This window comes from Rhinolophus ferrumequinum, chromosome 10 (assembly GCF_004115265.2).
Source record: "Rhinolophus ferrumequinum isolate MPI-CBG mRhiFer1 chromosome 10, mRhiFer1_v1.p, whole genome shotgun sequence".
Lineage (NCBI taxonomy): Eukaryota > Metazoa > Chordata > Mammalia > Chiroptera > Rhinolophidae > Rhinolophus > Rhinolophus ferrumequinum.
This window is the reverse complement of record NC_046293.1, coordinates 59,631,147-59,643,926: the sequence shown is the minus strand read 5'-3', so window position 1 is coordinate 59,643,926 and position 12,780 is coordinate 59,631,147. Positions and strand designations below refer to the sequence as shown.

General features: G+C 36.2%; 1 protein-coding gene across 1 annotated transcript in view; it reads left to right on the top strand.

Moving 5' to 3' along the window:
* TAFA2 (TAFA chemokine like family member 2) overlaps window positions 1-12,780 on the top strand; it is a 398,436-nt gene that overhangs the window by 340,385 nt on the left and 45,271 nt on the right. The window contains exons 3-4 of the mRNA XM_033116157.1: window positions 10,494-10,646; window positions 11,698-11,822. Of these exons, the coding sequence (XP_032972048.1) occupies window positions 10,494-10,646; window positions 11,698-11,822 (278 nt within the window). The remainder of the gene's footprint in view (window positions 1-10,493; window positions 10,647-11,697; window positions 11,823-12,780) is intronic.

The following is a 12,780-nucleotide window of genomic DNA, read 5'->3' as shown; positions in this document are numbered from 1 at the left end:
TCTCAGTTTTTCATTAAGTTCTGTCACTTAATGAAGTTAATTTATGTTAGTCTGAAGCAACTGAAAAAAATCTGTTTGACTTCCTTTTCTGATAGGTCTAATATATTGTACCCATAATAATGAAACTTGTTCATTTCATAAACTTATGGGATGTTAGAATTGGAAGGGATCTTTAACTCTAAATTAACTCTAATACTAGTCTGATTTCTTCATCTTGCAGGTGAGGAAAGAGACCCAGAGATCTAAACATTACACGCTTCAGGGACAAAGAACTATGCACGAGGGCCCAAGTATCTCATCTTTCTTTTCACCGCTCTTTCTACTCTCTGTCATTTTTCTCAGAAAGCACTAGGCTGTACTGCCCTCTTTCCTAGAAACACTTACAAGAATATAATTAATCATTAAAGAACAGTGTGACGCCTACAGTGTGTACGGATTGGGAATATTCTGATCCTTCCAGTGTGTGTGCGTATAATTTGGGATTAAGCAGAAAATCTTTTTTAGCCTTTGCTATTAGAAACATTAAACAAATTATAATGGACCCTATTCCTTTCATAGTAATTTGAGATGGCCTTAGGTCATCATTTGAAATGTCAGTTTCATTATGAGGATCAAGTAGAAAGTGTGACTGTTGGATTGTGAATTTCTTGGGTCCCATTTTGAAGATGGAAACTTGTCTCTTGCCCTTAAAAGTGAGGGTACAATTACTTCTACTATAATCAGCTTTTATTAATTATAACTTTAATTTAAAAAAGAGAAATTCCCCAGTTAATACATTTTGGGGGTCAAGAAACAGAGACATTAAATGACCTCAGGAAAAAAAAAGGGCTCGCTGAAACCTATTTTATAAAATATTTCAGAAATTCAGCAAAAATTTCAGGAAGACCTCAGGAAGGGCAGATACAAAGGAAGCTGGTGTCTTCTCTCTTACCTCGCTTTGCACCTGTGCTGAGTTCCCTGTCCTGTCTGCTTCCTCTGGGTCCCTATCTCTCATCACCGTGAGGTGTACAAAGCTCTCTGTGGGTCATCTGACTCCTGATAGCAGATGACCTGTGGGCTCAAATGCCCATTTCCATGTGGCAATTCTTGACTTTTAGTCCAGATTTCTAGAGAGATGAATTTGATTGGTCTAGTTCTTATTTTTCCGAGCAGGCCTAACAAGCAAAAGTTGCCGGGCAGTTGATAAAGAGACCACATTGCTCCTTGAGGTTTGTCTTCCTCAGTATCAAGTCTCAGTTCAAATGAGAATGTACAAGATGTTCATGATTAAACTGGAGAGACATGAATCTAAAATTGTCACAAGAGTGAATCTTCTGTTCTGCTCCTTTCTCTTAAAATAGACTGGGTACAGCCTTGGGTTGAGAGTTTGCTTTTGTTCATAGAGACAGCACTGTTATTAGGGTTATTATTCTTTACTGGCAATCTGTCTTTCCCCAATAATTTTATTTTTCCTATATAAAATGGAAGTTTTACAAAAAAAGTCTTTGTAAAAATGTCATTGGTACTTTGCTATTTCCTCCCTGATCATCCTGCCTTCATAAATTATGCAAACGTTTGAAATTTCATTGAACTATTTAAATGACCATTTCTTTTAATTAGATTGCTTTGCCGGAAAGTCTAAAAATGTGCCCTATTTTCTCATTCTAATGAATTAAAGTAAAAAATTAGCTGCCTCAAAAAGTTTTTGTTTCAGCACATTTTTTCCATTCAAAGTGATTTACAGCAACCTAAATCCACTAACTAGCTTGCATTTTAGGTGCCTGGTGGTGCATGTAGGTGATACTTTATTTCTGCTTAAAACGTGTAATGTAGATTCTCTGGGGAACTAGTGCAGTTGGGTAAAACTATTAAACAGGAGTGTATGGAGACAAACCAAATTTCCGAACTAATGAGACAAATCAGAATACAAATAAGAACTGAAATCCAATGGAGAGGAAACCACGCAGGTACAAATTCTCAACTCGACGCTAAATTTACTCTCTTCTGTAGCTTACGTGTGAGATTAATTTTTTTTATATGCATCTCATGTCAACACAAGTGTGTGTGTGTGTGTGTGTGTGTGTGTGTATAATATATATTAGAAATATGAAATTAGAACTTCTATAAAATGTAGATAACTTTCCCTAACAGCTATATCTTTATAGCTTATACATGTTGCATCATTTTGATATTCATTGATTATGTTAAAAATAAAGATAATTAACATTCAAGTTGCTGAACAATTTAAAAGTAATTCCACACACATTATCTCATTTGGTCTTCATAAGGACTCTATGGAACCATTTTAGAAATGAACAAACCAGTTCTTTGAAAAGTGAATGGACTTCTTAAGGGTTTACTCAAGAAACCAGGCCCGGACTGAGGCTACCAAGCATTTCATGTGGGATGGTGATACACTTCCTGCGTCCTCCACATCATCTGGAACTAGGCTGTTGCATGCGTTTGCATGTATGTGGAGCTCTACAGATAGGGCAGGAGAGGACAGTGTTGGATATCATGGTTTCTGAAAGCAGACTTGCCTGAACTCTCATCTCTGGCTTTGTCTCTTACTAGCTATTTTACCTTGGGCAAGTTATTTAACATTTCTATGGCTCAGTTTCTTCATCTGTAAGTTGGAGATAATTATAGTTTTCTCTTGAATGGTTGCTGTGATCATAAAATGGAATAATGCATGGCATACAGTGAAAATTCAGTAAATGTCAGCAATTACCATTATTCCACAAATTGTTTCCAAAGTGAATGAATTATACTTACATATAGAATGTGATATATATATAACTTTGTGCTCTTAACCTAAAGCCAGCAACCTCTACCTAAGGTGAATGATTTGCACAAATATTATTCTATCGTGAACCAATTTTTCATACCTATGTATTTATAGTTGGTTCACAGGTGATGCATAAAATGTGACCATATTAACATATATATATATATATATATATATATATATATATATACACATAATATATATATATATAAGTTATATTAAAAATCTATGTATGCATACAAACCAAATACTATTTAATTCAGATCCCCTCCACCTTATGGTGAAGTTCCTTTCAGTAGGTAAAAAAGTAGTTGGAAACAAAGGTTTAGTTAAAATGCCTTATAGAATTTCATGCCAGAATATGTTAGTCATAATAGCTTTGCAAAACTTTAGGAATCTTAAGATATGAGTTAAGTGGCAGTCTTTTAAGGTCATGTGTCTGGAGCATTATAGGGCGAATGATCCTATTGTTGAAATAAGACATAAAAGTAATAAGCTTGAAAGGCAACAATCAGAGCTAGGTAAGATTGGTATCCCTGTTTTCATAAGAATTAAACCTGTGTGTCTCTAACCATTTCACAAAAATGGAAGAGGCAACTTTGGGTTTATGTATCTCATCTAGGGTGGGAAAAAAATAGCAGAATAGCAGGAAGGTTTTTTGTTTATTTGCTTGTTTTTTTGTCTTTTCTTTTTTTACATGGGAAACATGACATTAAAAAAAACAGTTCTTTTTCAATTTATATCTTCTCTAGGGGCTCTTCATCATTTTACTCTGATGCTAAGTGATTGTCTATGATGCCTATTTTGTTAATTTGGAAAACCCTAATATTTGATTAGGTTAGTTTATCATGAGCTCTGTCTGAATCTGTGTAAAGAATTCTAGTGAGTGCTTAAATTTCTTACAGTCTCATTAACCTTTTAAAAGAAAACCACAGGAATTAGTTTTACCTTCGTAAATTGTTTGTCTTCCATTTATTAAACACATACCACATGCTGAGCAATTTACAGGAAAAATTAGACTTTGTCTACAAGAATTTGGTTATCATAAGAAGTTAAGATACACTTTAGACAAACAAGAAAACTAAACATATGTATACATAGGCCATGCTTAGATGAACTAAATTCTACTAGAAGACTCATTTCCTTGTTTTAAGATCTCACTTCACTTGGCATATGTACCAGCATATATAAAAATACTGAGCAATATTTTCCCCAACTATGCCTTCAAACTCTTTGAATACAAGATTATCCATCCACCTATCATTTTTCTATTTTTTAAAAGGTTAGTTTTCCCTCTCTCATTCCCTCACAGTAAGCTTTAGAACTTCAGTTTTAATGAGAACAACGAAGGCTGAGAGAAATTTTTCACAAAAATCCCATTTCTCCCGAGGAAACTAAACCTGTGTGTCAGTGTATTTTATTCATAGACAAGAAAGAGAAGGTTTACGGCAGAAGGACTGTGTCTGTCAGGCTTGCTCTTCCTGGTCACATTTATTATTAATCTCTTAGCATTTGTTACCATGTTTTCTGAAGGGGACATGCCTCTCTGTCTTCCCAGTGCAGTAACCACCTTCTCCTTCTCTTCATTATACCATCCACATAGACATCAATCACTTCCTTTTTCCCCAAAGAAGAAAGCAGCACACTTGCTTCACAAGAGCTCTGAGGTACTGAACTTAGCCAGTGTGATCATCCCATTGTGGAAAAATTCATTACAACCCTTTGAATAGCTAAACAACCTCTACTTTTTTCATATTTATTCTGCATTGACTCCAGTAAGCTAGAATGATCCAGGTTTTGAGATATCAGACTTCACTGACTTATCCGCCAACGATTGCATTTGGGAAAATATACCCTACTGAATGATCTAGAAAGCAGTAAAAAGTACTACTGTGTAGCCAGGGTTAGCTAACTTTTGTGGCAGTAATAAACAATCTCCAAATTTTAGAGGCTTGTAGCAATCTAAGATCTATTTCTCACTCATCGGTCCATCATGGTTGGTGGGCACTCAGTTCATGTCTCTTCACAGCTGGATATAGTCTCCACTATCAAGGATATAATTGGTGGCTTTGGCTGGTGGGAAGAAATGTGGTAAATCACACTAGCTCTTTTTTATTTCAAATGTATTTTTCGATTATAATTGACGTACAATATTATATTACTTTCAGGTGTGCAGCATAGTGGTTAGACATTTAGATAATTTAGAAAGTGATTTACCCCAATCAGTCTAGCACCCACCTGGCACCATACATAGTTACTACAATATTATTGACTATATTCCCTATGCTTTTACTTTACATCCCCATGACTATTTTTATAACTGCCAATTTGTACTTCTTAATCCTTTTACCTTTTCACTCATCCCTCCAAACCCTCTCCCATCTGGCAACCGCCAGTGTGTTTGTTCTTTGTATCTATGAATTTCTTTCTGATTTGTTTGTTTTTTAGGTTCCACATACAAGTGAATCATATGACAGTTGCTTTCTTTGACTTATTTTACTTAGCATAATACCCTCTAGGTCCATCCATGTTGTTGCAAATAGAAAGATTATGTTCTTTTAATGGCTGAGTAATATTCCATTGTATATATGTGAGTATACCGCCTTTTCTTTATCCATTCTTCTACCTATGGGCACTTAGGTTTCTTCCATGCTGTGGCTGCAATGAATAGAGGGGTGTGTATATCTCTTCCATATTAGTGTTTTGGATTAGTTTAGGTAAATACCCCAAAGTGGAATTGCTGGGTCATATGGTGTTCTATTTTTAATTTTTTGAGGAACCTCCATACTGTTTTCCATAGTGGCTGTACCAATCTGCAATCCCAACAGAGCATGAAGGTTCCCTTTTCTCCACATCCTCGCCAGCACTTGTTTGTTGACTTATTGATGATAGCCATTCTGACAGGTGTGAGGTGATAGCTCATTGGGGTTTTAATTTGCATTTCTCTGATGATTAGTGATGTTGAGCATCCTTTCATATATCTTTTGGCCATCTGTATATCTTCTTCGGAGAAATATCTGCTCATGTCCTCTAATCAGTTTTTAATTGGATTGTTTTTTGATGTTAAGTTGTATGAGGTTCTTATATATTTTGGATATTAACCCTTTATCAGATGTATCATTGATGAATATCATCACCCCATTCAGTAGGTTGTCTTTTTGTTTTGCCGACGATTTCCTTTGCTGTGCAAAACTTTGTTAGTTTGATGTAGTCCATCCCATTTGTTTACTTTTTCTTTTGTTTTCCTGCTTGAAGAGACATATCCAAAAAATATTGCTAACAGCTTATGTTTTCTTTTAGGAGTTTTATGGTTTAAGGTCTTAAACTTGAGTCTTTAATCCATTATGAGTTTATTTTTTATAAGTGGTTTAAGAAAATTGTCTAGTTTCATTTTTTTGCATATGTCTTTCTTATTTTTCCAACACCATTTATTGAAGAGACCGTTTTTACCCCATTGTATATTCTTGCCTCCTTTGTCATATGTTAATTGTCCACACAGACTCATAGCCTTTGCTTCTGGTCATAAGTGACTCATATTATATAGCTTTCATTCCATTGGCCAAAGCAAGTCACATTGACCCATCTAAATTTAATGGGGTAGAGAAGTCAGAGACATACAGTACAACGGTGTGTCCAGAAGGGAGAGAATCAGAAATACGGGGTGGACAGCACTAGTGGCTACTACAATGACTTTCTCCTCTTATTTTTCTTGTCTGAGAAAGTCAAAATTTTGTTATCAGAAAGGGGAAACAGATGAAGAGTTTTCACCTGTAATTCTTTTCCAATGTATGATAAAATCTTACAACAAAGGTGCTAAAATGGCCTTGGTGCTGAAATGCCTTTCTTCTCAGGGGAGAGGTTGGTGGAACCTCTCCTGGCTGCCGTAGGTCTATAGAAGAGAACAGAGCCTGAGCCACCATCGAACTCCCTCCAAAGCTGTGTCAGCTCGGTGCTCTGCCTAACAGCTTCATTATCTGAAGAAGCTCTAATATCTCTAACCTGGGTTCCATTCAAGAAGTCTTGCAGGATTAATGTCATCATGACTTATATCTCTTCCCCTAAATCACTATAAAAAATTCAAGCATTCTAAATAATCTACCACAGAGATATTTACCTCCATTCTGCTCTGTAATCCCACCCCTTCTTCCTTTCCACTGTGTCCTCTGCAGTTTATAGTACATGTCAGCCAACTCCCTGCCAGACAATTTTACTACCTCTTCCCAGTAAATGTACTTTTCCTCTTTCTGAGATATTTACTTCATACATTCTTTTTTCTTCTCAAACATCTCTCATAGAAAACTTAGATGAAGTCAGATTAGAAACTGCCTCATCTTCTCACTACCTAATCTACTCACACCTACCTGCCTCTGTATCTACATATCACCCTTCACTCTCTGTAAAATGGATTAAGTGTCCCCACACCAGTCTAATGCCAACCTCCCCAGGTGCCTTGAACGTCAATTCCTTTTTCCGTTTCAAGAACATTCTTTTTTAATTACCCATTTTCTCTCCTATGTTGACTATTTCTGTCTCTACCAGACCATTCCAGCAAGTAAGCATGCTTTTTATGGCATCCATTTAAAAAATTCCCTCGACTCCATGCTTTATTCTAGCTATTGTTCCATTTCCTTCTTCGCTTCACAGAAAATCTCCATGAAACAGTTAATATAAGTGTCTGTACAGTTTTACATCCCATTCTCTACTAAAACATACTTTAATCATGACTTTATTTTCATCAGCAACTAAGATGATTTATATCAAGTTCAAAATGCTAATAAGAAAAGCTAACACGGAATGCCTACTATGAGGTAGGCAGTGTTCTAAATACTTTATACATAATAACTCATTTAATTCTCAAACCAATCCTATGAAGATGGTGCTATTAATATCCCTCTTTTATACATGAAAAACTGCTACTCAGAGATCCTAGGGAATTTGCCCAATGTTACCCAGCTGCTAGGAGGAGCTTAGATCTGAACCCAGCTACTCTGTTTTTGGATTTTATGGTCTTAACCACTACATCATTACTTTAATGGTCAATTATTTCTCTTTATATAATGAAACTTTCAGCTTCTTTGGTTTTCCATGTCTTATTTTAGGTTCTTTTTCTCATACCTCACATATTGTTTCTTAACAGTCTGTTTTTGCTGTTTCCCTCTTTTCCCCTCTTCTCTTGTTTATTGGTAACCTTTCCATGGCAATTTCATTCAGTCTATGGCTTGAAATATCACCTATTGGCTTAGATCTTTTGAGTATGTATCTGTAACTCAGATTTCTTCCCTAAGCTCTGTTTCATAAATGGTGCTGTCTGATTTACAGCTCTACTTGGGTGTCTTATAAGGATATCAAACTTAACAGACAAAACACAACTACAAATATTCTAACCCAACCCATCTTTTCCAAATTCTCTTTCCCTGAGACTTCTCTATCCACCAGAACCACCCACTTCCAATTGCTCAGAACCACCTTAGGACTAACCTTTAATACCTTTCCCCCTCAAGTCAAAACAAGTCTACATGGAAACATACCTAATTTACTACTTCTCTCCAAGTCTGCTGCTGTGAATCTAGTCTGAGTTCCATCATATATGACCTGGACTCCTGCAACCTCTTCATAATGAGTCTCCCTGATTCCATTCTTTCTTTCTTCCGTTCATTCTCTAAAGAGCAACCTGAGTAAACTTCTAAAGCTTGAATGAGATGACTCCATTTCTACCCAAAGCCTTGTCCCTTTCGATGACAATGAAATCTCCTTACTGTGACATACCAGCCCCTACATGATCTTCCTACATTTCTGACACAGTTCCCGTGACCTCTCAATTGTCCAATTACACTCCAGCCTCACTGGCATGTTGCTGTCCTAAGAATATGCCATGCTTTTCTCCATTATAGTGCTGTCACTGCTGATCTTTCCCTTTGGAGGGTTCGTCCTTTCTTAGATCTTCATAGTGGATACTTCCTTCTCCTCACTCAGGTCATCATTCAGATTATCTCCTCAGAGACGTCTTCCCTGAGACTCTTGCTAAAATATACATTCTTCCCTGCTTAAGATTCTCAATCACATTACTGCATTTCCTTCATGGAGCTTAAAAATCTAATACTTAATTGTCTTACTTAATTATTAACTTAGTTATTGGTTTTCTCAACAGGAACATGAGCCCTTTGAGGGCAGGGTCAATGTCTCTCTTATTCATTGTTGCATCCACAGGACTCAGAACCATGCCCGATGTGTGGTACTGACTCAATTAAAATGTGACTACGTACAGTGTAGAAAGCAGTATAATGACTTGTATAATATAACACAAAGCAGTCAGTCAATTAAACAAATGGAGTCATCCTTAGCTAAGAAAATATTTTCCAGATCATAAGAGGATATGAACAAAAGTGTGACTCTCAAGTTTTTAGCTTTTGTAGATATAGCTTTGCGCTTGAATCAAACACAGACAAATTCCCATTTGTATCTACAGGGGCAGACAAATCTTTGTGACCTTGGAAATGTTAGTTGCTTCTTAAAGCTATATGTCACACCTGAGTTTCTTGGTCTCACAGGGAGGGATGAGGTGGACAATATGTATGGTTTGCTGTCTCTCACAAGAAAAACCCCAAACAAGCTGTCTAACCTGCATTACTACAGAGTGGTTCCTCATCTCCTGGGGGAAGGTTAATATAAATGCACGATGTGCTGATCTCATTTACCACGTGTCTGTACATTTATACATTAAACAACTTCAAATCACAACCTTTTCTATTGAAATTTCTGTTTTTATAGCAATTGCAGTTTTAAAACTTCTGAAAGCATAGTATTTCACTGAATGTTTGTTTCTAAGCTATTTTTATTTTTAGCATTTGAAACTTTTGCTTTATCATTTCATGGTAAGCTTAATATTTTGAAGAAGAAATGCTGTGAAAAAAACGATGATGGCAAAGTAGAACCTTACCATAATATGATAACTGAAGTTCAAAAATTTCAATCACCCCAAAATTTCATCATCCTACAAGCTGAACGAAAATGGCAGGGGACCCTCGCAGCTTACTAGACTAGGTTTCTGGACTAGATATAAATTCGTCCAAGTTCTGGCTGTACTTGGTGCCATTTCGTGGCAGTTGTCCCCTCAGGCAAAATTGGAAGGAATGATTTTTATTTGGGTCTTGAGACTAGCTGGAACTGTTGGGAAAATAATAGCAATTTTAAGAAGCACCCAATTAATTCATTTTCAGGGACCTTATGGAGAAGAATACTAAGCATGGGGAACGTCCCTCCTCATTCTCTCTTCCTGAAAAGAGGTTCCCTGCTGGACCTTACACTCACCCCCAGGAGAACATAACCTTTATCAACCCTCAGCCCCATTGTCGGGTACTTTGTCAATGCACTTAACCTTACTTTGATTAACATGTTGAACAAAAAGGTGTAAAAAGAATTCATATGCAAATAAATATGTTTTTGATGGCACCATAGATTGCTTTTCTATTTCAGACTGTTTTAACAGCTTATTTTAATCTAGTCACTAATTGATCCTGCTTCACCAAGCATTTACTGACGGAAATGGTTCTACCACATTTAGAAAAGAAATCAAATCTGCATTATCGAGTCAGCATCATTGTGTTTCTAGTTTCATGCATGGTGGGTCCCTTATAGAGCTATATTTAATGCAATTCTAATTAAAAAGAGGGGAGAAGTGTCCAAAGCTTTCTCAGTGTTGTCTCATCTTTTGTTTTTGTTTGTACAGCTCACCATGTTAAAACGGGCACTTGTGAGGTGGTGGCGCTCCACAGATGCTGTAATAAGAACAAGATAGAAGAACGGTCACAAACAGTCAAGTGCTCCTGTTTCCCCGGGCAGGTGGCAGGCACCACACGAGCTGCTCCATCGTGCGTGGATGGTGCGACTTTCACATTGCTCACTGAGATAGCATGTAGCTGGGGAATGCTTAGAACTGGAACCCCACTATAATGCTGTTGACTAGGGCCAATCCTGGGGGACCACACTATCGATGATGTGGTTGATATGAGGTTATTTGGAGGGCACTTTTGAAATCTAAAATTGTTTGGAAGGAGGTCTAAGATCTTGTGCAGTTTTGTAACAATAGGCATTATAATGAGGTTCCAACAAGTCCATGCTCTTCTTACTTTGATACTGTGAAACATTGATTTGCCAGCCCAGGATACGTGCAAGTGTAAATTAATGGGGAAAGATGAAAATAGTTGATTGAATAGTATGAATTTCTAAATCCATGGATGGTTCTTAAGAATGAAAAAATAAACACCATATATATGAGAGAATGTTCAGTTGTGGATAGAACTGGCATGAAATATTATCATGAAGATTAATAAAAATATTAAGTTTTTAACTTGAGGGTCCTCCTAATTACAATAGGATATAAATCTTTATATGGGCCAATTTATTTATCTTTAATAATACTAAGTGCTCATAATCGCATGGTATGTTCCTTGTGATGGTGGTTGCTGCCCACAGTGAAAAAAAATGTGTTAACTCTAATGCCCTCATTATTTTCAGCCTACTGTGGTCATGGACTTATTTTCTTATGTTTATGTAAATCAGTGCATGCATAAGTACTCATAGTTTCTTTCCAATATATTAGTTTTCATGAAGCCTATATATTCACATAAAAAAAAATGTTTCAACAATTTGCCTATACTATATACTAGGTAACAATACTATATTGTACATTTAAAAATTTGTTAATTGAGTACATCTCACTCAAAGTGTTCTTACCACAATAAAATAAAATTTAAAAAATTCTTCTAGTCAAAAAATCTAGACAGATTTAGTCTTTTTGGATAAAAGAAGCAGCATGCCTCAAAACCCAGTCTACCCGGTGGTGGGAAATTAGCGGCTTTGTCCCTTTAAATGTGCACCCACAGAATTAACAAACCCAAATGAAAAACAATCAATCTTTCTATCTCCTGTAGCTTCGATAGTGGAACAGAAATGGTGGTGCCATATGCAGCCATGTCTTGAGGGAGAAGAATGTAAAGTTCTTCCAGATCGGAAAGGATGGAGCTGTTCCTCCGGGAATAAAGTGAAAACAACTAGGGTAAGTGGACAGCCAGCTTGGGAGAGAAAAATGTTTCTGAATTAACAGAGCACGTGCAGTGACATCTTTAAGTGGTGGTTGCAGAATGAGAGTATAGATTTCCATGGCACATTTTTTCCCATTTTCTAATAGGATGTTTTTTTCTCATTCAGAATAACATCTTCTATAGATTGCCATCAACTGTCACATTATCTAATCAACAAACACTGTTCGTTCCTTCATTGGATACTAACAGTAATGTGAAACCCTCCAAGGATGCATGTTAAAAATGCTGGGAAGGTGATCCTAATCCCTTATTCTTCTTGTAGACAGTAATCAGAATAGATTTCTCAAAAAAAATTTTATATTACACGACTCTTAATAAAATTTGCCAACTAAGATTCTTTCATTTTTATGAAATTATTCTGATCTCCCTGATTTCTGGATCAACAAATAGTTTTCTAATAGGATATAAATCTTTATATGGACGTATTTCATTGATGTTACTATAAATAATAATTTAAGAGCTCATATTAGCATGGTATATTCCATAGGTCAGTATGAAAACAATATTCTTTAGACAATGATGCATTTCAACCTGGAATGACTGACATCTGAGGGATGGGAGAGAAGTGAAAATTAGTTACCTTTATTCTTTGATAAATTTTCGCAGTGGATATTCTGGACTGGCAGAATTTAAATTCTTTTCTTTGTAGACTCCGCAAGTGAAATTTCTGTCTTGTTTTGCTTTTGGATCTGAGGGGAAAGCAGAGTATTGATTAGAAATGAGTAATTGGGGACTAAAACAGAATAACATAAAAATAGAGACTGGTTAATTTATGGTAGTGTTTGACATTAGCATTTTTTTTTAAGCCTTACCTGGACATATTCATGAAGATTATTCTATAATCCCATCAGATATATAATTCAGTGTACCAAGTAATGACTGTTCAGACATACACAGAAGTCACCAAGTTTT